The 25,511-nt window shown below is 41.4% G+C and overlaps 1 protein-coding gene across 2 annotated transcripts in view; it reads left to right on the top strand.

Moving 5' to 3' along the window:
- LPGAT1 (lysophosphatidylglycerol acyltransferase 1) overlaps positions 1-25,511 on the top strand; it is a 127,679-nt gene that overhangs the window by 37,735 nt on the left and 64,433 nt on the right. For both annotated transcript variants that reach the window (XM_039531613.1, XM_039531612.1), the window contains 3 exons: positions 7,951-8,069; positions 18,018-18,113; positions 23,347-23,620. In XM_039531613.1, the coding sequence (XP_039387547.1) occupies positions 7,951-8,069; positions 18,018-18,113; positions 23,347-23,620 (489 nt within the window). The remainder of the gene's footprint in view (positions 1-7,950; positions 8,070-18,017; positions 18,114-23,346; positions 23,621-25,511) is intronic.

Genomic DNA, 25,511 nt, shown 5'->3' with positions numbered 1-25,511 from the left:
GAAATGCACTGTTTCTGTGTTTCTCTCTGCATGTCTTGTAGTGGCTTCTGGTAGGAGACTTCCCTCAACATCTCCCTGTCTCTTACCTCACCCCTAAAGGGGTATATGTGTGTCGGTTTAAAAATAATAAACTTAGATGTTTCCTCAGGACTGAAAGGCATCCAAATGCCTATTAAAATTATTTATTTGACTCTAATAGCAGGCTGCCACTGTAGCAGAGCAACTAGTGCTATGTCTACACTGCACTTTTGTTGGTAAAACTTTAGTCGCTCAGGAGTGTGAAAAATACTCAGCCCCCACTGATCAACAAAAAATTTACCGATTTGAAAAGTGCCGGTGTGGACAGTGCTTTGTCGGTGGCAGGTGCGCTTCTGCCAACAAAGTTACTTCCCCTCATTGGTGTGGTTTTACTTTTGTCGGCATGAGAATTCTCTCCTGCCGACAAAGAGCAGCTAAACTGTGTGCCTTACAGTGGCAAGGCTTTAGTGGCACGGCTGTGCCGCTGTAAGCTGTGCAGTATAGACATGGCCTAATACTGTAGTGAGAGAGCAGGAGTAGAAAATTAAACAAATTTTCAGTTAAATTGAAAGCAAATATGCAAATGAGTTCATGGATATTGGTTAACGGTGCTATGCCTTAATTCACATAGTTGATCTCTTGCAAACAATGTCTAGATTTCTGAATCTCCTCTCTGAAGAGGCATGCCAAAGAGTATAAAATGAATAAACAATCTTTATGTTGGTATGAATTCACTACATGTGAATAGATTGGGTACTTCTCAAAGCTTTTTAATTCCTTCTCTCTTTCCAAATGTGTTTAATCATGATTTATAAAGTTGCAAAGCGTTCTCAGAAATGTCCGCTGCTATTCTGGTCACAGAAACGGAGAGCAAAGCTCAATATTTCAGCCATAAATTTGGAAAAAAACGTAATTTTTTTATTATTCTCATGCTAATGGCTCTAAACAGAGTTGTTCATAGAAAGCTCAGTAATCTGTAGGATTTTGAGAAAATGTGGTCTAATTTTGGACTGTGCTTATGAAAGTGCTATTACTGATGCTAAGGACATGGATGAATATTGACCCTTTTTGCCTTATGAATCTTAGATTTGCTTCTCCCTTTCTTATACTTAATCCTTTTCTTACTGGCATGCTGTCTTTTGAAGCTTCATTCTTTCTCTTGAGGCTCTCTTCCCTACAGTTGTATGTACTAGTTGTTCTTGCAAACTCTGATGCAAAACTGTGTGATCCAAAATCTGAATTTGGAGCTCTGGGCGTCCTGTACATGGAGGCTCAACTACCCTTCTGCTCCCTTACATGGCCCTTCCAGGCCAGAATTGAGGTAGCTGTAGGTAAAGCTTTTTCTGCTTCTAACCATGTTGCTTATGTGTATTTTTTTTGTGGATAGAAGATTTCAGTATCCAAAAGTCTTAATCTGGCAAGTTTCATCAGCACTAAATTCGCCATGAGTTTAAAATTGCTATCTGTAAATTAGAATAATGAAATCTCATTTAACTGAAACAGGGCCAGGTCCCCACTTATTGCTGACATAATTAGGTTTCAGATAATAAAGACATAATGCTCGGGAGAAGGAGCAGCAGAGAGGCCTCAAAAGCTGCCAGAAGCTCAGTGCTTGTGGGTAAGGCTGTGATTTTATCACGGAGCTTGTAGAAATCACGGAATTCATAACTTCTGAAGATCTCCATGACTTTAGCCCACAGGCAGTGGGGGTACCCTGCAGTTCGCAGGCCCCCTTGGGTGGCAGGGAAGTGAGGGTCCCCGGAGCTCCCAGCCAGCCCCCCGCAACTGCCTAATGGCTCCCCATTTTGTGATGGATATTTTTAGTAGAAGTCAGGGACAGGTCACTGGCTTCTGTAAATTTTTTCTTTATTGCCCGTGACCTGTCTGTGACTTTTTATTAAAAATATCACTGAAAAAAATCTTAGCCTTATGGATTTAGGGGCTTGATCCAGCCTCCATTCAAATAAGTAGGAAAATTTTCCCATAGACTTGAATGGTGCAGGATCAAGCCTTTGGAACAGAGTTTCTGGGACACCTTCTCCCATCCCCTTTGTCCCAGATATGTACGCCTTCAGGAATCTCTGTCCTAAGCTGGCTGTTCATAAGCAGGGGAGCCAGCCAGATGGCTTTGGCGTCTATGCTTGAGGTTGGTGAAACCCTATGCACAGATTTCAAAACTTGATGGTACTCTGTAACCTGAAGGTGGCAGGTATGTCCTTAAAATATCTGGATAATTGAGGTTACTCTGCATACTTATAACTTTTTTTTTTAAAAAAATTACTCCAGTATCTCTTGCTGTTCATTCTTGTGAGTCATTCAGTCCCGTGGGCCATGGTTTTCCTACCCCTGCTTTAGGACTATGGTTCTCAAACTTTAACAACCCAAGGACCCCAATTTTGATTTATAATTTTTCCTGGACCCCCAGACCCACCCGCTCAGGCCCCATCCCACCTCTGCTTCACCCCTGCCCCTTCTCTTCCCCATCACTTTTTGCCACCTCCCCCGAGCACGGCCTCTCCCCACTCCTTCCCCTCCCATTCTCCCTCCTAGTGCCTTCAGCATGCTGCTGAACAGCTGTTCCCCCTGCATTCAGATAGCACTGCGGGGGAGGGGGGGGGAGTTGAGCAGCAGGGCCAGTGGCCCCAGACATGATTCAGACCCCTCCCCTGAGTACTCCCTGTCCCTGCTCCTTCTGCTTCCTCCCAGCGCTCCTGCATGCCACTGAACAGCTGTTCCCCAGCATGCAGGAGGCACTGGGATGGATGGGGAGGAGTTGATCAGCCGGTCCCGCAGACCCCCTGGAGTACTGTGGACCCCAGTTTGAGAGAAACTGCTTTAGGAGAAGAGATGCATCTTATCACTGCACATGTACTCTACAGTGTAACACTGCCATAAGCCACTTCAGATTCTATGTGCATTGTCCTAGCTCTGAATTCCCACTGAAATAGAACTGTTCAAATACAGTGAAGTATTTGGAACATTGAGTACATGAGACGTTCCAAGTATATTCCTGTTTTTGTTGGGATTAGGTGTTTCGTATACTTTTTCCTAGGCAAAAAAGAACATTTCCCCAAAATTCCCAGTCTCTTCAGTAGAATAAAAACAGGTTTCCTGTACCCTCTCACCTCCCTCAGGTTTCTTCAGGGTATGGCAAGTCACAGACTCAAAGGCCATAGTCAGCAGATATTGTTCAGATGGTTGCGCAAATTTTTTTCTCTTTTTTGCCTAATGGTGTACATCATTCTTGATGTTCTTCAAATTCTTGCCTCCCACGACCAGCTGTCTTTCTGATAGCACCGAGGAAAGGAGACTGGATATATGGTCATAGGTTTACTAGTAGTTGGTGTTGCAGGAGATTGCTCTGAAGTCTTTGGCCTGTAGCTTTGTATAGGTAGTGAAACTTGAATTGTGAAACTTGGCAGATGGAAGTCCGAGTATACAGAAATATGTAGTAAACTAAAAGGTTGCCCGAAGGCAGGAGAAAAAATGAGACCGCTTTTTAGCTTTGTTGTCATCTTGTTTAATAACTAGGTAAATCAGTACTGAAGAAGTCAGGCATTTGAACAGTAAAACTTTTCTTTTGAAACAAGACAGTTACGCATGCAGATAAAGTAAGCTTGATGTGTACAGGTGGGAGGTTCGCTTCCTTTTAATTATGTCAGTTGAGTTTAATTGCCAGGGACAGCTAGCATATTAGTAAAGGTATACAAGTTTCCTGCTCCCTCTTGTGTTGAGGGACAGATAATATCATTGTGCTGAACTGGCATTTGCAGAAACATGACTTATTTCTGGAACTGCTAAATTCAGAATCACTGTGATGTGCAATGTGTCTTGGCAATGGGAGGAAATTAGGAGAGGAGCATTTGCTGCTGTTCAGAAGCCCCAACAGTTCGCTGAACTGTTGCCTTTCTATGGTGAAGAACAGCAGTATCCCCTTGTTTTGCTGCCACACACCTGATGATTGAGCTGTGTTTTTCCACTCGCAGAAGTGAATGCAATCCCACAAACATCCCTTAAAGAAAAATGTACTCATTTTCCTTGTCCTAACAGTCTGAAAGTTTACAAGGGCAGGAGGGCCTGCCATTATAGGACTATGTATGTATTACGCTGAAGTTTAAAGGGACACGCCATGAACTTGAAATTAGACTTTTAAAAAAAAGTTAGAAGTAGTGTCAGTACTGTACCACACCTTCCTCATTGATTGATTGGTGTCCCTGCCAATTTTATGGGGGTTTACCATTATATTTTCCTTTTTAAAAAAAACAAAAATTGCAAAAACATACTCACCTGGTGCTGCATACAAGACCCATGTGAACAACTGTGGAGTCTGTCTAAAGTATAACCAATTGGTTGACTGTCTTTGTAATTCAATAATAAAAGTATTTTTGAGACCAGATAACTAAGCTTAGCCAATTTATTGTAGTACAATATGAAAAGGAGGCATACATACCACTCCTCTCAGGAAGTACTTCTCATGCAGTGTGTGGTTCAGCTTGCACAGAAGGTGTGCTCCCCTATAGGTATTCAGAACGAGCCATATTGATACATTTCCCCTAAATAAATAAATCTTGCAACGTTTTGAACAGTGGAAATGACTGCAGTTTAAAAAAATTTACATTTGGCAAGGAAATGGCCCTCAGGCAATCCCCTTTTTGAGCAATCTGGGGAAAAAGTGGTTTGACACAGTAAGAGTTAGGTGCCTGTGGAAAATGCACTTTACGTATGCATAATGTATTTTTGGGGGGAGGGAGTGGGGCCAGACTTCGGAAGCACAGCTTATGCATTGGTAAATTGTCAATTTAGCTGCATAGTGAAAGCATACTGAAATTATGCTTTCATAAAGGATCACATACTATGGTATTTCTCATGTGAAACTTAAAATCATCATATTTTCCCTGTAACCTCAGATATATGGATAGTATCTCTCTCTCAGTACTGTGTGTTAGTTTGTCTATATAGGTACATGATAGATGAACTGTAAACTGATTCTGGGTTCAGGTAATCTGTTCCAAGTAGGCTTCAGTTTATAACTTTAAGGATTAATTCAGGGAGAGACAAAATTCTCGAGAGAGAGAGAGAGAGAGAATTTGCAAATGGTCAAGGAGCCGGTTAGGGATAGGTAGAATCTTCCACATGAGTGTTAAGCAAATAGAGGAGGATCTGTTGCATCTCACTGTGGACAGAGAGGTCAGGAGGATGTTATATGGTACCAGTAATCTTTCTCCCAATATCACTTGTCTGATTTGTTGAGTTGGGGTCCAGATGTAGAATTTAACTTTTTGTATGCAAGACTCAATTCAACACTATATTGTAGCTGTCAGATATGGCCAAAAGCTCTGGAAGTCTCCTGAATTCTGAGTGCAGTGCTATCTGGTTTTCTGAGGATTCAGAGATTCCAAGACCAAAAGGGACCATTGTGGTGATTTATTCTGACCTCCTGTATAACACAGGCCATAGAACTTCCCCCAAAATAATTCCTAGAGGATATCTTTAGAAAAACATCTAATCTTAATTTAAAAATTGCCAGTGATGGAGAGTCCACCACGACCCTTGGTAAATTGTTCCAATAGTTAATATCCCTCACTATTAAAAATATACACCTTATTTCCACTCTGAATTTGTCTAGCTTCAACTTACAGCTACTGGATCATGTTATACCTTTCTTTGCTGGCTTGAAGAGCCCATTATCAAATATTTGTTCCCCATATAGGTTTTTGACAGAGATCAAGTAAGATTGAGCTCATTGAGTCTATCTCTGTAAGGCATGTTTTCTAATCCTTTAATCGTTTTCAAGACTGTTCTCTGAACCCTCTTTAATTTATCAACATCATTTTTGAATTGTTGGCGCCAGAACTGGATACAGTATTACAGCAACAGTCACACCAGTGCCAAATACAGAGGTAATATAACCTCTCTACCCCGACTCTAGATTCCCCTGTTTATACATCCAAGTATCACATTAGCCCTTTTGGTGACAGCATTGCACTCAAAAGCTCATGTCCAGCTGATTCTCCACCACGCCCCCCAACTCTTTTCAGGGTCACTGCTTCCAGGGATTGAGTTCCCCATCCTGTAATTATCGCCTGCATTCTTTGTTCCTAGATGTATATGTTTACATTTAACCATATTAAAATGCATATTGTTTGCATACTGACTGCTTATTAAGCAGTCCAGATGACTCTATATCAGTGACCTTTCCTCTTCATTATTTACCACTCCCCCAATTTTTGTGTCCTCTGCAAACTATCAGTGATTTTTTATTTCTTCCAAGTCATTGATAAAGTGTTAAATAGCATACGGCCAAAAGCCGATCTCTGCTGACCTCCACTAGAATCACACCTGTTTGATTCTCTATTTAAAATTACATTTTGAGATCTGTCACTTAGCCAGCTTTTTATCCATTTCATGTGAACCATGTTAATTTTACATCGTTCCAGTTTTTTAAATCAAAATGTCATGCGGTACCAAGTCAAATGCCTTATAGAAGTCTAAGTATCTTACATCAACATTATGACCTTTTATCAACCAAAGGAGGAGAAAATAAACTTCAAAAGGTGTCCTTTTGGTAGGGCATGGAAATCCATGTTATGCACTGAGTACTGCTTCCTTTCCTCAGTGGGTATTGTGTTGCTGTGCTTAGTTCAATTACTGTACAGATGATGGATGGGGGAGAGTAATAAGAGTGCAATTTACTGAGACACCTGTGTGGTGAGCCCTTCTCTGACTGGCTGAGAGAGCTGTTGCTGATGGCAGTCATGGAATGTTGTACTAAAGATATGGTGTTAACTTCTGTAGGACAGTGTGATAGAGATGAACTCTAATATGTCTCTCTCTTGTGGTGATGTCAAAAACTGATGTTGGTCAGCCAAGTAAGAACTTCATGAGGTAGCGAATAAAGCTGCCAAAAACAACCCCACCCCAAACAAAAAACACTTGATCCAGCATTTTCCTCCTGAATGTAACAGAACTTCTTTACTGCCTTCCTTCTCCTTGTTGTCCTTGCATCTAAGTGACCGGGCTTATAGCTGAGGAGGGATTCTACTCACTCAAGTCTTTCATTGCTCAGGCAACAGGTGTGTGTGTGTTTGTGTTTAAAGGTCTCTTATTTGAGCAAAGTTTTTACCAAAACTTCATCATTTCTGTGCTCCTGTAGGAGGTTGTCTCTTTCATTTCTAAGTTTAGTCATATTGTGACCATCAAGTCAAGAATGTTGTCTGCCTTCTGACCTGTTCTGGTAGTTTTGCTTGTTCTTGTAGATATTGAATACCACAGCTGCTGATTGACATCCGGTCACCGCTCTTGCCACACACATTTTTGGTCTCAGCTATACTAAATAATGACTAATTGTTCCTGTTCTTTGAGCAACTCATTCTCTGAACCCACACTTTCTCTCCTACAAATAATTTTCTTAAGTTTGGAGAAGTTGTAGGCAAGCTTATGTAGCTTAGGATATTAAGCATGTTAAATTGTCAGAGCTTTTTTTGTTTAACCAGAAGTTTCTTAAGAATAAACATGGAGGTGAAACAAATATGGAGACTAAAATTTGATGTTTTGGGCCACTTCTACATCCAATGAGGGGAGACAGCTCAACTTGAAAGATGGGTCAAAAGTTTTATAGTTGGTTTTGAAGGCCCGAATATAGTCTGGTGACTGATATTAAAAAAGGAGATTTTGTGTGTGTGTGTGTGTGTATATGTGTATGTATGTTCTGGTAGATTTTCTGTTTTTACAGTGCTCGCTGATTAAATATTACAAATTTGGTTCCTGTTTTGCTTGGGGAAACATCATTGCTAATCTAATGATTGTCCAGTGTTATGTGCCAGTTTAAATTGGCATGCAGCATGTAGGTTTCTGTTTGTAAGACTTCTAGTAGCTTTAAAAAATTGATCAGATTGAAAGCTTTACTCTTACCTTTTTTTTTTCTTTTAACAGTAGTCGAATGGGGAGATGATGTTAAAGTGGTTTCAGAAGATGAAGCCATGATGTTGGTGAACCATCAAGCAACAGGAGATGTCTGCACGCTAATGATGTGCCTTCAGGATAAAGGCACGGTAGGCTATCACCAGGGAAATGGGCTATTCTCTGTGTATGCAGTTGTTGTTGAGGTGTATGTAACAATGAAATTGATAGGCAATAGATTTAAAACAAAAGAAAGTACTTCACACAATGCACAGTCAACCTGTGGAACTCAGTGCCAGGAGAAGTTGTAAAGGCCAAAAGTATAATGGGGTTCAAAAAATAATTAGATAAGTTCATGTAGGACAGGTCCATCACTTGCTGTTCGCCAAGATGGTCAGGGATGCAACACCTTGCTCAGGGTGTCCTAAAAGCCTCTGACTGCCAGTTGCTGGGGCTGGACAGCAGGGGATGAATCACTGAATAATTGCCTGTTCTGTTCATTCACCCGAAGCATCTACCGTTGGCCACTGTCGGAAGACAGGATACTGGGCTATATGGACCATTGGTCTGAACCACTATGGACATTCTATGTTTTATATATAAATCTGCCATTAATAACTTTTTTCCTTTTTTAGTATGTTACTCCCCTTTTCCCCAGATGATTTCCCCCTCTTCCCCCCCTCAAAAAAAACCCCACAACAAAACCCCACCCAACTGTGTATTAAGTTTTGTTTTTTTGTTTTTGTATGTGACAGCCAGTAGTTTAGAGCAGATTTGAGATTTTAAATATGGACTTCTTTAGAAGTGAGTTACAAGACAAATATATGTGGCCTAATCTAGGTGAATTGTGAAGAGGCAAGTCTACTTATAGTTAATATTGAAGCAGTCAGTCAGTCATAAATATGACTTTTTTTTTCTCTTTCACGCCAACACACACAACTTGTTACAACTTTGCCCAAAATAAACCAATACATGTTAAATTTCACAGATATATTTTTATGCCAGGAGAGACTTTTTTTTTCCCAAAAAGTCTGAAACAAATTGGATGAGGCATTTCGGAGAGATGAATTCAAAAATTGAAAGTTGTCAAAATTGCTTGGCCTCATTCTAAATTAGGCTTAATATGTCGGGCTTGGCAAGGACTGGTACCTTTTTAGTAGTTTTAGAAGTTTTGTTGTCATCACAGAGTTTTCTCATGCATTATGGTTAAGGCTACGTTTTAGTGACGGGTATTTTTACTAAACGTCATGGACAGTAAACATAAATTCATGGCTCGTGACCTGTCCATGACTTGTACTAGTTACCCAAAGCTAAAACTTGGGTCGGGGCCCCCAGGTGCTCTGGTGGGGCAGTCTGGCGGCATCATGGGTGCTGCAGGGATGTCTTGGGACCCCCGCTGGTGCTGGGGAGAAGGGGGTGGGCAGCGGTGCGTGACCCTAGCTGGCACTTGGAGGGGGGAAGCGCTGGTGGCACACGGACTGGGACCCCAGCTGGTGCTGGAGGGCGTGGTTGGCGGGGCTGGTAGGCTCCCTACCCAGCTCTGCATGTCCCTGCAGCTCCTATGGGGAGGGAAGGCCTGGTGGGCTCTGTGCGCTGCCCCTGCCAAGCTCCTGTTCTGCAGCTCCCATTGGCCAGGAACTGCAGACAGTGAGAGCTGCAGGGGCAGTGCCTGCAAGCAGGGACAGCGGGCAGAGCCCCCTGGATGCTCTGCCTAGGTCAGGAGTTGCAAGGTCATGTTGGCCACTTCTGGGGAGTCTTCCCTCGCCTGCCCAGGTAAGCACCGCCCCACACCCCAACCCCGCTGTCCCAGCCCTGAGCCCCCTCCCACATCCAAACTGCTGCTGGCCCAGGGGCTGCCAGTGTCACAGAAAGTCACAGAATCCGTGACTTCCGTGACAGACACGCAGCGTTAATTGTAGAGCTCCTAAAAGTCCATATGGCTCAGATGTTGGTGACCACAATGTGGGGTGTCCTGTGAGGAAGAGTAGTCTGAGGGGTAAGCAGGAGAGAGTGCCATACGTGGGTAGGCTAGGAAGAAGACAAGATGTACGTAGCAATTTCAAGAGGAGACTAGTCCAAATATATTGAATCCGCTGTACATTCTCTTCTGTCCCCACCAGCCTAATGAAGCTTTCACATTGGAGGGAGGGAGGAGGCATGAGAAACACCTTGCAGCCATTCTCCTCTCCCCTCCCCACCACCAGTAATGTAGGGAAATTCACAAGGATTTAAATTTAATTAAGATGGAGTTAAGATTTTTTATATGAATCATATATGTATGTATACACACACGTGTATGTATAAAAATAGGGCTCTCAAGCAATTAAAAAATTAATTGTGCTGTTTAAACAATGATAGAATACCATTTATTTAAGTATGTTTGGATATTTTTACATTTTCAAATATTGATTTCAGTTACATCACAGGATACAAAGTATACAGTGCTCACTTCGTATTTATTTTTATTACAAATATTTGCACTGTAAAAACAAAAGAAATAGTAAATTTAAATTGGTATTGTATTGTTTAACAGTGCAATTTAAAGCTGCGATTAACTCAAAAAATTAACTGTGATTAATCAACTGCCCTAATATATAATGAGAGAGAGAGAGAGAATAAAATAATCAGTGACTTAATGGGAAAAGCTTTTCAGAGACTCTTGTCATACTCTGACAACAACAACGTTGCCCTGGATATCAAAGTTACGATTACATGGTATGCCTTCCCTCTCTCCCTCAGCATTAGAAAATATGGCAATGACCAATCAAGGTTTACAGAATAACTTTAACTCCACCTCTGTCTCACAGGCCAGAAAACAAGTGAAAAACCAGAGACTAGATCATCCACAAACAAGCACATTTAATTGCACCAGTTACTCTGAAAACTGAGGAAGTGATATATTTGGACTACTTTAATCTTGTTTGTACTCTGCTGTAACATTTAAACTGCATTGTACCTGTCTTTACAATGATAGAATGAACACTTCTTGCTTTCTTTAAGATCTTTGGGAATTTTCTAGAAATTTTACATTGCTTCACCAAAAGTGACCGCATGTGGGGACATTTGTTTGGGATGGTTCCCCAGAGGCACTCTGTAAATGTTGTGTCAATATGAGACTAAGCATAGACATGTAACTACAGTGTCTGGTTTCAAATCTCTTAGAGATCAGACCAAGACTTACCGGTAGATAGTTTACTTTTGTGAGAGCTCACTAAAGTATCCTAGATAACATATAAAGAAAACCAAAGTTAAATACGTCCAAGTTCTTTGACTTCCTAGACATCCTATATAAATAAAATAGATTTAATGGGTTAAAGGTATCTCCAGGCTTCAAACTTCTTTAGGTTCCTATAAAATCTTCCATCAGAATGTCTGTATCTTTCCCACAAGGTGTGATGAGTGCACAGAATGCTACTGAATAGAGGCAGAAATAAAGATTTTTAGAAGTCTGTTCAAGTTCACTGTCCTTTATATATAGTTTTGCGAAGTTGAATTGGTGTCAACTGTGAATCTTGTCGAGATTTCACCGATACAAGTATATTATCTGTTCAGCCAAGAAGGATAGGTTAAAATGACTCAGTGGTAGTGTTACCAGAGTAGTATCCATATGTTTGGTTATACTTCCTTGTGTAAAAGAAGGATCCCAGAGAGCTCTGTTTGAGAGAGTGCAGTTGGGAAGAGAGACTGCTTTTTACCTTGCACTGCAAGTTTCAAGACTTGCTTTTCCCAGCTTCACTGTGCAGTTACAACAGCTGCTACAAAAGCAAAGTCCATCTAATCAGATTGCATGACTGATTCAGATGAAGTCAGCACTGTGGAATAGGAAGCATCTGGGCTTGTAGTTGTTTATCTTGGGAAATACTTTTCTTCACACTTCATCCTCATTCCCTCACTTTTAAGTGAGTAGGGTAGGAAGCAAAAAGCAGGGCACCTCCTGAAACTGAATCAGAAAAAATAAATTCCTTGTGTACGTGTCAGTGTGAATCCCATTCTGAGTGTGCATGTGTCTCATGCATATGATATTGGAATCTTTTGAATATTAGTATCTGCTGGGCCATGAGTGCTCGTGTGCCCTCCCACCTAAGGGCATAAAGGGCAGAGCAGCCATAGCTGTCCCTTGGTTCCTTCTTATAGCCTGTGATCATGACACACAATGAGCAATGTCCACCACAGTCACAATGCACAGAGCTTCGTAGCTGCAGGTTTCTGGCATTCTGAAAGAAGTGCGGTGTAGAAATGAGGATTTGCCCTTCTGGGGCAGACTTACTCAGTGCACACACGGATGACGCATCATACTCCATGAAGAACTCGCTGGCCACATTCTATTCATTTGGCATCCAGGTCACAGCCCCAAATGAGTGAACTCTCTAAATATCGGGTAATCCAGGCAAAAGATACTTACCTTCAACCATGGTCTTCTAAGTACCCAAGAAGCCATGGTTCTCTTGGAGGAGGCCATTGTCTTCCTCAGTTGCACATCAGCCTTCATCTGCTTCCAGGCAACAGGCTTGATAGATGGGTCAAGATCTGCGTTTAACCACTCAAGTGCCAGCCCATACCCTACCTTTGGATGCCAGTTTAACTCCCGCCGCCCACCCCCATTTAGGCTTGGACTTCTATAACTGACAGATGGGTGCTGGACATTGTTTGCCATGGCTAAGTCTTGCAATATCAGTCCTTTTTCCCCACTCCCATTTCCTGTCCCTCTTCAGGGACCCTTCAGCTAAGGAAGAAGTAGCTTCTGTGCTTTGCCTAGGAGCTATAGGGTGGGTACCTCCTGGAGTAACAGGGAAGATGCTTCTACTGATACTTCCTAGATCTGGGATAGGATGAAGACCCCCCTTTTTTCTCCAGGATAAGGAAGACTGAACAAATGTATATGCCGTCTCCCATTCAGGATGGTAATACTTGCTTCCATCATCTTCCCCCCTCCCAAGCTCAAGACAAGTTTCTTGTGTATGCATTTCTACCAATTCTTTTTTTCCCCAGAGTGATTGCAAAAATTGGACAGGATGCAGCCATTACTCATTCTGACAGCTCCATATTAGCAGACACAATTCTGGCTAACACATCTCCTCAAGATGTCTATTGATCCTTCCATACCACTTCCAGATTTTACAAGGATACTATCACAGAATGAGGGTCAGATGTTTCATCCAGACCCTAGGTCATGGTAGCTGACTGTGGATGTTGGCTGGTTGAGTGCTACTGATGGACTGCTTCTCAAAAGTACAAGAGAACTTCCTGAAAAGGCGAAAACTCTCCATCATACCTCTAAATGGAAATGATTTTCAATTTGGACAGCTCAACACAACCACGATACATTGAAGGCCCCTTATGCCAAAAAATCCTCTACCACATTCTAGATTTAAAACATTCTGGACTTTTTAGTTCTGCCTAAGTCCACCTTGCAGCAATCTCAGCAATAATAAATGCTTACTGATCAGTTAGAGAACCTCCTCTTATGTGCAATCTTAATATTGTCCTTACAAGCCTCCTGGAGCCCCCTTTGGACCTCTCTGAATGCTCTGTATACCACTTTATTCTCAAAGTGGCTGCCTTTGTTGCCATTACATCGTCCAGAAGGGTCAGTGAACTCCAGCCTCTTTACATACCATTCCATAGAGATAAGGAGGTTTTAAAACTTTACCCAAGTTTATTCCCTATATTGGTTCAAATGAAAATCTGACACAATCTATTAGTTTATCCCCCTTCTACACCCTACCCCCAAACCCCAGTTCTCTTTGAGAAAGAAGAAATTCCCCAAGTTGGACCCCTGTTTCAAGGGTCTTATGTTATCTTATGTTAGGCCAATGGGAGTTGCTGGAAGTGGCGGCCGGTATGTTCCTCGGCCTGCGCCGCTTCCAGCAGCTTCCATTGGCCCAGAGTAGCGAACCGCAGCCAGTGGGAGCCGCGATCGGCCAGACCTGCGGATGGGGCAGGTAAACAAACCGGCCCGGCCCGCCAGAGGCTTTCTCTACACAAGCGGCAACCCCAGTTTGAGAAACACTGACATAAAGTCAACATGTGGAACTCTTTGCCAGGGGATGCTGTGAAGACCAAAACTATAACAGGATTAAAAAAGAACTAGATAAATTCCTGGAGAATAGGTCCATCAGTGGCTATTAGCCAGGATGGGGAGGGATGCAACACCATGCTCTGAGTGTCCCTAGCCTGTTTGCCAGAAGCTGGGAATGGGCAACAAGGGATGGATCACTTGATGATTACCTGTTCTGTTCATTCCCTCTGAAGCACCTGGCCTTGACCACTGTCAGAAGACAGGATACTGGGCTATGTGGACCATTGGTCTGACCCTGTATGACCATTTTTATGTAAAAATTAATTATAATAAAGAGAATAATGACCTCTCAAGATAGCAACAATGTGAGATAACAACCTTGGCAAATAATGCATTTTAAAAATCTTGGCCTACTAGGAAACATATTTATGTAAGTTTCCATTCCCAGTCACAAATCTAGCATTCTGGAACAAAGTCACTAAAATATAGTCCAACAAACAAATGTTTATTTAACGTGCCCCTCACTTTTCCTTCCACTGCACCTCACTCACTAGTGTTGTCCTTGGTCAGTGGAGACTCAGAGTTCAGAGGTGCTTTCACATGAGTACACCTCCGAGGTTGGGGGCAAGAAGGCATCTTGCTCGTTCCTCCAGCTGCTCACTGTTGGCTCTGGCCACTGCTGGCTGTTGTGCCACCGTTCACCACTCTGTTGCCAATGGCCCTGCGCTGTTACCTTATGCTGCCACCTGCCACTGTGACCTCTGCGAGTTGGTCTCTTGAGGTTCCACCCAGCTCTGTGATTTCAGCTGAGCTCTCAGTGGGGGAACCTCACTGCTAGTGCAGTCTGGGCCATCTCTTCCACAGAAACACTGTCCCGACAGCAGGACTAAGCACTTAGAGCTGATTATCAGTGATTTCAGCTGCAGTGGTCACTTAACAGAACAAAAGACTATCTATGGAGCCTAATCAGCTCTGTTTTTAAACAGTGGAGAGGGAGAGGTCCCCACCCTCTCTTGATGCCCTCAATCAGCACAGGCTAAGTACATTCTACTGCCCTTTACTCATAAGCACAACATCATTTAATCCTCCCACCCCCCGCATTCAAGTGATTTGTAACCCAACCCCAGCCAAAATCTATCACTTGGGCAACACAGCTCTGTTTGCTGGATACCTAGGTAGATTAGGTGTGAATGTAAATACAATCTGGTCCTGAAGCCTTTCCCCCCAGCCCCAGCTCATCACTAGCTGTAGGGAGAGCTCATTTAGACTTTGCTTACAAATCATCATTTGAAATTATTAGGTTGGCCATCATCACTGAAATGAGTGCACTGACATTGTCGTAAAAAACAGCTGTATGAGGAAGCTAGGCTATGTTCCTACTTTTCAAATCTATTATACTTTTTCAGATACACGTATTTTATCATACACTGTATATGCTTTTAAAGTGTGTATTAATGTTTCAATTTCAATTCAGATTTCCAAACAGTCACTACATTGGCATGTAACTAGTTCACAAAACTGGGGGGGGGATGTTGGGGAAAGTCAGGGGGGTGTAGGGAAATCACTGACTAAAGCCTTTCAGACACTCTTTTGGTTGCCACCTCTGGTGCTTCAAAGGGTCAAGCCATTTCCTCCTACAGAAGAATAAAATTGATTTTTGTAGTGTATTCCAATCTGCTGTCATCGATCAGCTACATCTCTTCCTCCAAATATTAAAGCTCACTCCACTAGAGCACAGGCTGCCTTTTCTGCATACTTCAGGAACATCGCTGTATCTGAAATTTGCAAGGCAGCTCCATGGAGTTAATTCCCTTACATTGTTCAACACTATGCTCTTGGCCTGGCTTGGCTGCAAGATCAGATGTCAGATTCCATAGGGCTGTGCTACAGTCGCTATCTAGTCAATGTCTATCAGGACTTCTCAGTCTCACCTTCCAGACTGGACACTGCTTATTAGTTACCTAGTTACCATGCACACATACTTGAAGAAAGAACGGATATTTAATCTTTATAGTAAGTGTGTTTCTTCGGGATGTTGTCATTCATAGGGATCCATGACCCACCCTTTACCCTGCTTTTCAGAGTTGTCGTCCTCTGGGATTCTGAATTAGTGAGGGAACTAAGGGATGGTTATGGCTGCTCTGCCTGTTATGTCCTTGTGGGGGAGGGCACAGGGCATACGGTGGCACAGGTGTGGCTCAACTGACACTGCTGTTCAAAGGCTTTGATCTCATGGACATGGATGTATCCACATCTAAAGTGGGATCCACATAGATAACAACATCTCGAAGAACCACATTTACAGGTAGGTAATTGTTCTTCACCTGAAGATAGACTATATTATATCAAATAACTTTTTAAAAGTCTGTTAACATCAACAATAAAATGCAAGTGGTGTTTTTTTTTTATGGGAGAAACACAGTTGCTGAAGATTTAAAATCAAATAGATAATTTCTCTAAAATTTAAACTGAGTACAGTTTGTGGATGAAGCTGTCTGATTAAAATGGGGGTGGCATGTCAGAAGGAGGCTCTGACGGGATCCCTGGGGTGCAGCCTGGGACTGTGGGACCGCTGTGTCCCCTTAACTCACTATTCTGGGTTGTCTCTCACAGTGCTTTGCTAGTGACAAGCAGCAAACCCCTCTAGGTGCTGTTATCACTCAGCACAACCGCATGTGGAGCCCCACACCCAGATACATCGTGTGAATGCTCCCAGAGCCACTCATGAATCACACAGAGTAAGACAAATTCCCTCCCTGCCCCCAGCTCCTAGCCTTGTACTTCAGGAATATACCATCTTCCACTGCTCAAGACCCTTTATTGAGCAATGCAAGTTTATTAATTGGTCCACCACTTCATCAATGGAAAGTGGATATGCGCCAGCCTTTGCAAACTTGAGCAGATTTACCAAGCTCTTCAGGCAAACTCACTGGTAAAGATAAACAGTAAAACAAGTTTATTGATTACAAAAGATAGATTTTAAGTGATTATAAGTGATAGGTGGTAAGTCAGTGATTATCAAAATAAAATAAAATATAAAATTATATGCTTGCAGGCTAGACTCTCAACCCTATTAGACTGGGTAACATCTAGATTAAGCAGTTTTTGTCACCCCACTGGATATTGCAGTTCATAGTACACAGGTTTCACCCTTGAAACATGGGCCAGTCTCCTCTGTTGGAGTCTTCAGTCTTCTCAGTGCCCTGTTTGCAGCATAGATGGGGGAAGGTGTACTGTTTTATACCCTTAGTCCATGTGCTTGGAGAACACAAGTCCAGGCATGTCTGGTGTCAGAGTAGCAGCCGTGTTAGTCTGTAGCCGCAAAAAGAACAGGAGTACTTGTGGCACCTTAGAGACTAACACATTTATTTGAGCATAAGATTATGCTCAAATTTGTTAGTCTTTAAGGTGCCACAAGTACTCCTGTTCTTTTTGCATGTCTGTTGGGCATTGCTAAGTCACAAGGTGAAGCAATACTCCCTGTATGTCTCCTGTGAGTGAGTCATTGTATTGTAACGCCTCTGCTAGACGGTGGCTAGTGATGTCCGTTCAGCACCTACCTGGGTGTTGGTTACCTCCCTTGTTGTTGTCTCTGGAGAGCTAGTATCTGTGCATTTCCCAAACCCACAGCATATTTTAGTGAAAACCATACAACACAATTCTTATAATTTTATATGCATTAATGATACACCTATTTAGATAGAACAATGGCTTTCAGCAGATCATAACCTTTTCCTTGAGGCATGCTTCATGTGAAATATCACAATTATATATGTGATGAATATGGGGATTATTAGTGCTCCCCCAATGTATAGAGTGTCAAAGGGGCATACAGTGTGCCTGTGTGAAGTTACACCATGTGAGTAGCAAAGTAAAATTGTACACTGACTCTAAGGAGAGCGGTCATATTAGGCCCCTTCCTAGAAAACAAAATGGCACCTGAGTCACTTTTGAAGAGCTAATGCTATTATTTATGCGTTAGCTTGTGGGTGGGTTTGTTGGTTTTTGAAAAAATGATCTCTCGAATTCTGATTCTTTGCATGTAGTATATACTGACAAATCCTTTTCTAAACTTTTTCAGGTTGTCCGTCAGATGATGTGGCTGATGGATCATATTTTTAAGTATACAAACTTTGGGATTGTATCACTAATCCACGGAGACTTCTTTATAAGACAGGTAAACAATAAATGTCTGGTAGAGCCTTGATTTATCCTTGTCAATGCTCTGTTTTCCGTTAAGTTTTCTAGATGCAAAATTTCAGTGTGGTCTGCTAGGACTTATCTGTGTAACTTCTGTACTGGGGATTACAAGGTGAAATCCTTATACTGAAATGTACTTGCTAAAGATAGATCTAATATAAAATAAATTAAAATATTTTAATTTGTTTTTTAGTAATTGTATTATTTAACATTTATATGATGATAGGGGCCTCAACCAGGTAGGAGTCCCATTGTGCTAGGCCACAGTACAATCATACAGTAAATGACAGTCTTTGCTTCAGAGTTTACAATCTAATAGAGGTACATTGCCATAAATGTAGAATAATATAGTGTGGAATCAGGTCTGGAATACTGGTAATGTGTAAACATCAGTGATTCTTGTTTGTTGGCTATATTATCCCAAAAACTGACCGAGAAATGATTACTGAGATTTTCTGTATTACTTCTTCATTTGTTAAATGCAGAGCAAACCATCCTCCAAGAATAAGAAAATGTAAAAAAGGTTTGGTAGCTAACATGGATCTGATTCTGGTTATGCAAAGTATGACATTCAGAATACACATTTCTCCCTCCCCCCTTTATTTTTATTTTTCTGGATTAGGGAGGGGGCGGGCAGGTGTAGGTTAACTGGGATATTGTAACTTTAAGGAAAGAGGCTAATCTGTTTTTAAAACAGAGTGACTGAGGATTTGTTTGAAAAAATATAAATTTCAGGCCAGATTTTCAGGTAGGAGATTAGAGGGGTGCCTAGTAAATTACAGACACTATTGCATAAAAAATAACAACCTCCAGTGGTGGGCCTATACTGCTTTGTGGATGACCTTTAGTTACATGATGGTGCTCATTGTGCATCTGAGAGAAGAATGGAACCTGACGTTTTAAAATATCAATTGCTTTCTATCTATTTCTTGTATTTACTTACATTTAGCAGACGTACAAGATAAATACTGAGTTATGTATGCTAGAGGGCAACGGCAGATTTGTTAATAGGATATACATCTTTTGGATGTGTTTTTGTTGCCCTTCCATCTACCTAATGTGACTAATGTGTATTTGAACTTAAATTAAAAGATTATTAAGATGCAAAAACAATGTTTTCCCTCTCTAAAAGGTTATGGTATTGCAGACCTCAAATTTTCATTAATCAGAGGTTTATGCTATCTAGAATCTGAATACTAACAGTGAAAGAGAGAGGCATGTTTTTCTTTCGTAATTATTTTTCTGATGGGCATATACATCACTGTGTCATGCAATATTCTTCATTGCAAAAATAGCTACAAAACCCCCTATAATCTTCTTGGAGCCTTGATCATGGCATCATCATAATAAAAATGAACTCCCCTCCCTCCCTCTTATGAACAGGTTTACTTGAAGTAACTAGAGTGTTTTGTTTTGTTTTTTTTCAAAGGGGGTGGCTAGTGCTCTTTTTTCACCTACTGACTGTCTTGCTACTAGTGTAAACTTCATTTTCTAACTCCCCCCCCCCCCCTCCCGGGATTGCAAGATTCATGGTGCCCTCAAGGAACTATGACACAATGGGTTTTTGTTACACTCCTGCTCTCCCTGCACAAAAGATCAAGACTATTGCTTGTGCTACAGAACTGCTAGTCACCAGCTGGAAGAATGCAGATCCTAAAGCAACTGCCTAAGCTTAGTTCAGCTGTCATTTTAACAGTCTAGCAGAAAAAGGAGTGTCTTTTTCAAGGACTTTAACAGCTTCTGTGGCCCTACCATCTGTTTACTTTTCTCTACTTCTTAGCCACGACTTAACTCTTCCGAATGGTCCTCCCCAAATCACAGCTTTTTCAGGCTGTCTAGTATGATGGTATCTGAGAGCATCCAGTGCTTGCTGGGTTTGTTCCATCCACCATCCATATCCTTGAGGGGTTGGAAAGATCTGACTTCTAAAACATGAAGTTCCTTGTATGCGATCCACTTTTTGTTACCAGACTCATTTGGGGCCATGTAAACTTTATGGAGTGTGTGTAGTGGTTTGGCAAATTAGGAGATAATCACCTGCTGCATGCTTCCTGAACAAAGCGGTATTTAAGAAGCAATCTGGTGAGTGTATCTTTAAAGTACAGGCAAGTTTGGAACCTTGTGATTTCAAAATCTATGCAGAAATGTCTTATAATAAGTCACCTTTCTCCATACTGCCCCATCACCAGGCCTTAGTGGGTCACAGCTGAGGATGTGAGATTCAGGACAAACTGCAGAGAAATATGGCAGATTCACCCCAAAACTGGTGGTTATTCTATCATCGCTGTACCAAGATAGTAACAAAAGTAAACTTCTGTCTTACCACACCAGTTAACAAGTCAAAAATGCTGTCCCCTTAGGTATTCCAGCCTTTATTTCATAGGCACCAACTCCATGGGTGCTCCAGGGCTGGAGCTCCCACGGGGAAAAATTAGCAGGTGCTCCGCACCCACCAGCAGCCAAGCTCCCCCCTCCTCGCCTCCTCCCCCCCCCCCCGAGCGTGCCGTGTCCCTGCTCCTCCCTCCTTCTCCCTCCCAGCACTTCCTGCCCCCCTGCCACCTAACAGCTGTTTGGCGGCGCTTAGGACTTTCTGGGAGGGAGGGGGAGGAGCGGGGACACGGCGCACTCAGGGGAGAGGCGGGGACTTTGGGGAAGTGGGTGCAATGGGGACAGGTCGAGGGCAGTGCAGGGGCAGGAAGGGGCGGGGCGGGGGGTGTCGAACACCCACCGGGCAGAGGGGAAGTCGGCACCTATGCATTATTTTACCACCCAAACACTAGACTTTGAAAACCAATTTTATTAAACAAAGGGTTCTTCCGATCTCAAGAGATCAGCCACATAGCCAGGTCAATATATAACTCAGATCTTACCCAATAAATACACTGCTGCCAATCCTTTGGTAACTAAAAGATAAAGGTTTATTTATAAGGGAAAAGAGGAAGAGAATTAAAATGGTTAATAGATCATGTACATACAATCAGGACTTTGGAGCTGTGCTCCAGCCCTGCTCTAGCTCCAGGCAAAAACTGGCAGCTCTACTGCTCCGGAGCTGCTCCACGCTCCAGCTCTGGGCTCCGCTCCAAAGCCCTGTATACAATTGTATCCTTGGGTTCTGGTATAGCAGAGATATAGGGCCAAATTCTCAGCAGTATAAAATGATTAGGTCCATTAACTTCAATTAAGCTATGCCATTTTACACCAGCTGCAAATCTGGCCCATAGAACCTGCTCATCGTGACCTCTTACATCAGTTGAGGATTGAGAGAGTTGCAGCTGAAGAGCCCAAACCTACAAGTCCTCATTCACGTGAAGGAGTCGTATGATATCAGGGGGCTCTTAACGAGTGAGGGTTTGTAAGATTTGGCCCCAGATTTCTATCGTAACTTTACTTCCCTACTCTTCTACTCAAAAAGAGGAAGTCAGGACTTGATATTTTGTATCTTAAACCTCTCCTCCCCCCCCCCTTTTTTTTTAAAAGGGCGCTTTGAGACTGTATTAATATATCAAAAAATAGTAATAAAGGGCAGAAGCACAGTCATTTTTTACTTACCACTTCAGGTTTAATAACTACCAGAGTCTCCAGACTAGCTACCTTGGTGCCAACTTTTCACTCTTCTAATATCTTGTTGTCCTGAACAATGCTTTGTGTTAATTGTGTAGTCTTTTTGGGGGACAAAAGGAATAACTTGTCTTGGATAGCTGCAGAGGTTAGCAAGGAATTTATTTAGAGCTGTATACAAATCAGACTCTTGTCTTCTAAATAGAACAGATAACAAAACATAATTTCAGAATCACACACCAAAAAATGAATATGTGCCAGTAGCTGCCTACCTCTATAGAATGCCAAAATGTAGCTTATGGCTCCTCTCTCTCGTCTAACAGCAGTCGTGTTTAGAAACAATAATATGAATGTTTATGCTTGCTGGCCTGGATGTTTTCAGGGAATTCCTCCTAATTGAAATTTCTCATATAATTGCCGTATTTTATATTATAGAAATTAATTTCAGATTACTTATGTTTTTTTAAGAAAGGAACTTTTTTTTTCTTGGCAAACTTTTACGTTATTTAAAATGAATACCTCTAGTTTTTATCTTATTTCTTCTTTCAGTTGATCAAAAACCTACTTTATAAATGCTGAATGTTGGTACATTTATACGTATTGCAAACCTAGTCTTTAAAACCATGACCGAGGGGGAAAATGCCCTCATTTTACAGTGCAGTTCTAATCCTATTTAAAAATAGTATCTTCTTGCAGAGAAGATCTTTCCCTGGTGTATTGATTGTCATAACTGCTAGCTTTAGCAAACAAATAAGCAATACGTTCAGGGAGCACATCTATGGGAGAATGGAAAGAGTTCTGTGATTGGCTTGTATGCTATCAACATAATTAAATTCTAGTCTCAGTTAAACCTTTGTAACCCTACTGAAGAAGAGAGAACAGTACTGAAGAACTTGTCCCACCACTTTGTATTGAAGATAATGGTATTGCACAAGGGTGCATGCAGTGATGAGAGTTTTGTCTTGCAACCACTTTATTATGAGAAGTGGTGTGTGAACCATCTTGACTCTTGGATTCCAAGTTGAGTTTGCAGTGGCAATAAAAGCTTTTTTTTTTTTTTTTAAACATGTAAACTTGGGCAAATTTGATCAGAGGACCATTAACAGATAATGTTCTGGGGTTCCACATTTATTATGTTATACGGAATCCCTTTTAAACAGTATAACTGCACTTTAAAGATTACACTTGAAAAAAGAGACCTGGTCAGAATGGCAGTTTTACTCTCACTCTTGAAAACCTCTCTTCATTCCTTATGAGGGTGGCATTGAGTTGACCATCAGTGGCTGCCTTTGGGAAAATAGTATTTATGTTGGCATTGAAGTTTTATTACACTGCTACCTCGATATAACGCGATCCGATATAACACGAATTCGGCTATAACGCGGTAAAGCAGCGGGGTGGGTGGGGGGGACTGCGCACTCCGGTGGATCAAAGCAAGTTCAATATAAGGCGGTTTCACCTATGACACGGTAAGATTTTTTTGGCTCCCGAGGACAGCGTTATATCGAGGTAGAGGTGTATGTAGCTCTCTGAGAAAAGACAGTGTTTAAACATTATTTTAATTGACAAGTTTTTAGGATTTTTAAAAATATGCTTAGATTTTTAAGACTACTTAAAATATCACTAACCTTTCTCTATCCTCACCCTCCCAGGGAAAAGCTCACCGTGACCAGCAGCTTGTGCTCCTAAAGGAGCATCTAGACAAACATTACAGGAGCCGTGACCGGAAGTGGATTGTACTGTTTCCAGAGGGCGGCTTTCTTAGGAAAAGGAGGGAAACAAGCCAGGCATTTGCCAAGAAAAACAATTTGCCATTTCTTACACATGTCACCCTGCCAAGACTGGGAGCAACACAAGTTATTCTGAAATCACTTGTAGCTCAGCAAGAAAATGGAACCCCTGCAGGTGGAGATGCGATGGTAGCAGGTAGGAATTGTTGTTATGAAATCTCCAAATAGCTAATGTTCAACGTTAATACTGAAGTAGTTATTAATTAAAACTTCATGATGCTTTGAGTTAGAGGTCTTTTCCAGCCAGATCACTACCTGAATGTGTGAAATCTTCAAAATATGCTGAGATTCTAATTATTGTAAGCATTGGTTGACCATAATATTTTTAAAAATTTCTTAGTATTTGCACTTTGGTTTCAGTCCTTTTATTTCTGGAACTTGAACGATATTTTGGTTGTATTCTCAAACTTTCTGTTCTAGTTAGATCTTTATACTCTGCACCCATCATAGTGGTATTTGAATGCCCAACCTGATGTATGGAAATTCACTCCACTAATTCCCTACTTACAGATGAAATTATATAGTCTGCTGGTTTGGAATGTGTGTCATAGATAACAGTACATAACGTCTTTGATATGTTGTATGCAAGTGGCTAATTTAAAATATTGTTAAGTAGGGAGTTCACAAGGGGCTTTAACAGATTGAAGAACCAAGATGCATCAGCTCTGACACTCAGTGTTCATGATGGAACCCCGCTCAATATAGCGATCAGGAGGTGACTGGGAATCAGGACTTCTCTTTATAGTCATGATTTTCTCTTCATATATAACTTTAAGTAGGATAATAGTAGCACTTTTGCAACAAAATTGCATCAAATCCTTCCATAGCGAGCAAATTAATCATACGTGTTTTTAACTCTCATACCAAGTATCATACTATTCTACAATCACCTAGCTGCTTTTAATTTTCATAGCACCTAGAGGTGATTATAGGGGGAGGCAGTACTCTGTGGACACTGAGATGTAGGATCCATAAACATCACACTTTTACTGTTAACATTTATCACAAACATGGCATCTTCCTTATCCCTAGAAAGAGAAAACTAGGTAAGAGAGACACTCCTTAAATGGCTGTGTTTTGAATAGCCATTAACAACCATCTTCTAATGAGAGACCTTCTAGATTGAAATAATCTTTCTGCTTTAAGATTCCTCTTCTGATACCATTTATTTCCTCTCTGTGCTGTATTCAGGAACTTGAATGCAGAGTTTTTGTTCCAGAATACTTGGATCTGACCCTTACAAATCCAACTGCTTCATTGGTTCCCTCCATTAATAACTGATTTAGTGGAGTAGTTTTCTCCCTTCAGCTTTGTGTCGGGGAACTGAGTAATAGAAAAAGTAATCTCTCTTTTCCCCACCCCTCTTATATAAAAGATCTCAAACACCTCTCCCCCAACCCCTTTCTCCCTCCCTCCACTGGGTTGCCTTTTAAGAGTCTGTCTTTTTTTCCTCCTATCTTTGATAATGCCACAGATGTCATACTTGCAATTTCCCCAATTCCGATAGGTAGATGCATTATGGGAATTTTATTGCAACATGCAATGTATGCAGTCTATTTTTCCTTCATCAGTGTATGTTCATGAGGTAAAAATTTTCCTTTTCCCACTGAAACTGTGCTTTCTTCTCCTTCAAGTATTCCTAGGAAATTTATATTATTTTACTTTCCACTTTTCTCTCCTGGCTTTTATAACTTTTTATTGCAAACTTTATTATCTTATCATGTCATGTTTGTTTCATTTTGATATTTTCCCAATGTTTTCTGCTTTACTCTACAGCTTTTACTGTATCCCATATACTTTTGTGATTAAACTTTTCATTTTGAGTTTTGAGATGTGAAGGGTTGTTTCATATCTGTTTTATTGTGGAGCAGTTCTAAGGAATCAATAATACAGACTTACTTTTTTGTCCTGGAGTGTTTGCATTGGAGAGGGAATAATGTGACAGTATAACTCAGGGCCCTAGCTGTGGGGGTTGATAAGTGTGGCTTTAAATCTGTCTGGTCACTTAAGTGTTTTGTTTGCTTTTT

This window comes from Mauremys reevesii, linkage group 3 (genome assembly GCF_016161935.1).
Source record: "Mauremys reevesii isolate NIE-2019 linkage group 3, ASM1616193v1, whole genome shotgun sequence".
NCBI classification, from domain to species: domain Eukaryota; kingdom Metazoa; phylum Chordata; order Testudines; family Geoemydidae; genus Mauremys; species Mauremys reevesii.
Note: the sequence above shows the minus strand (reverse complement) of the source record. Positions and strands in the feature narration are given on the sequence as shown.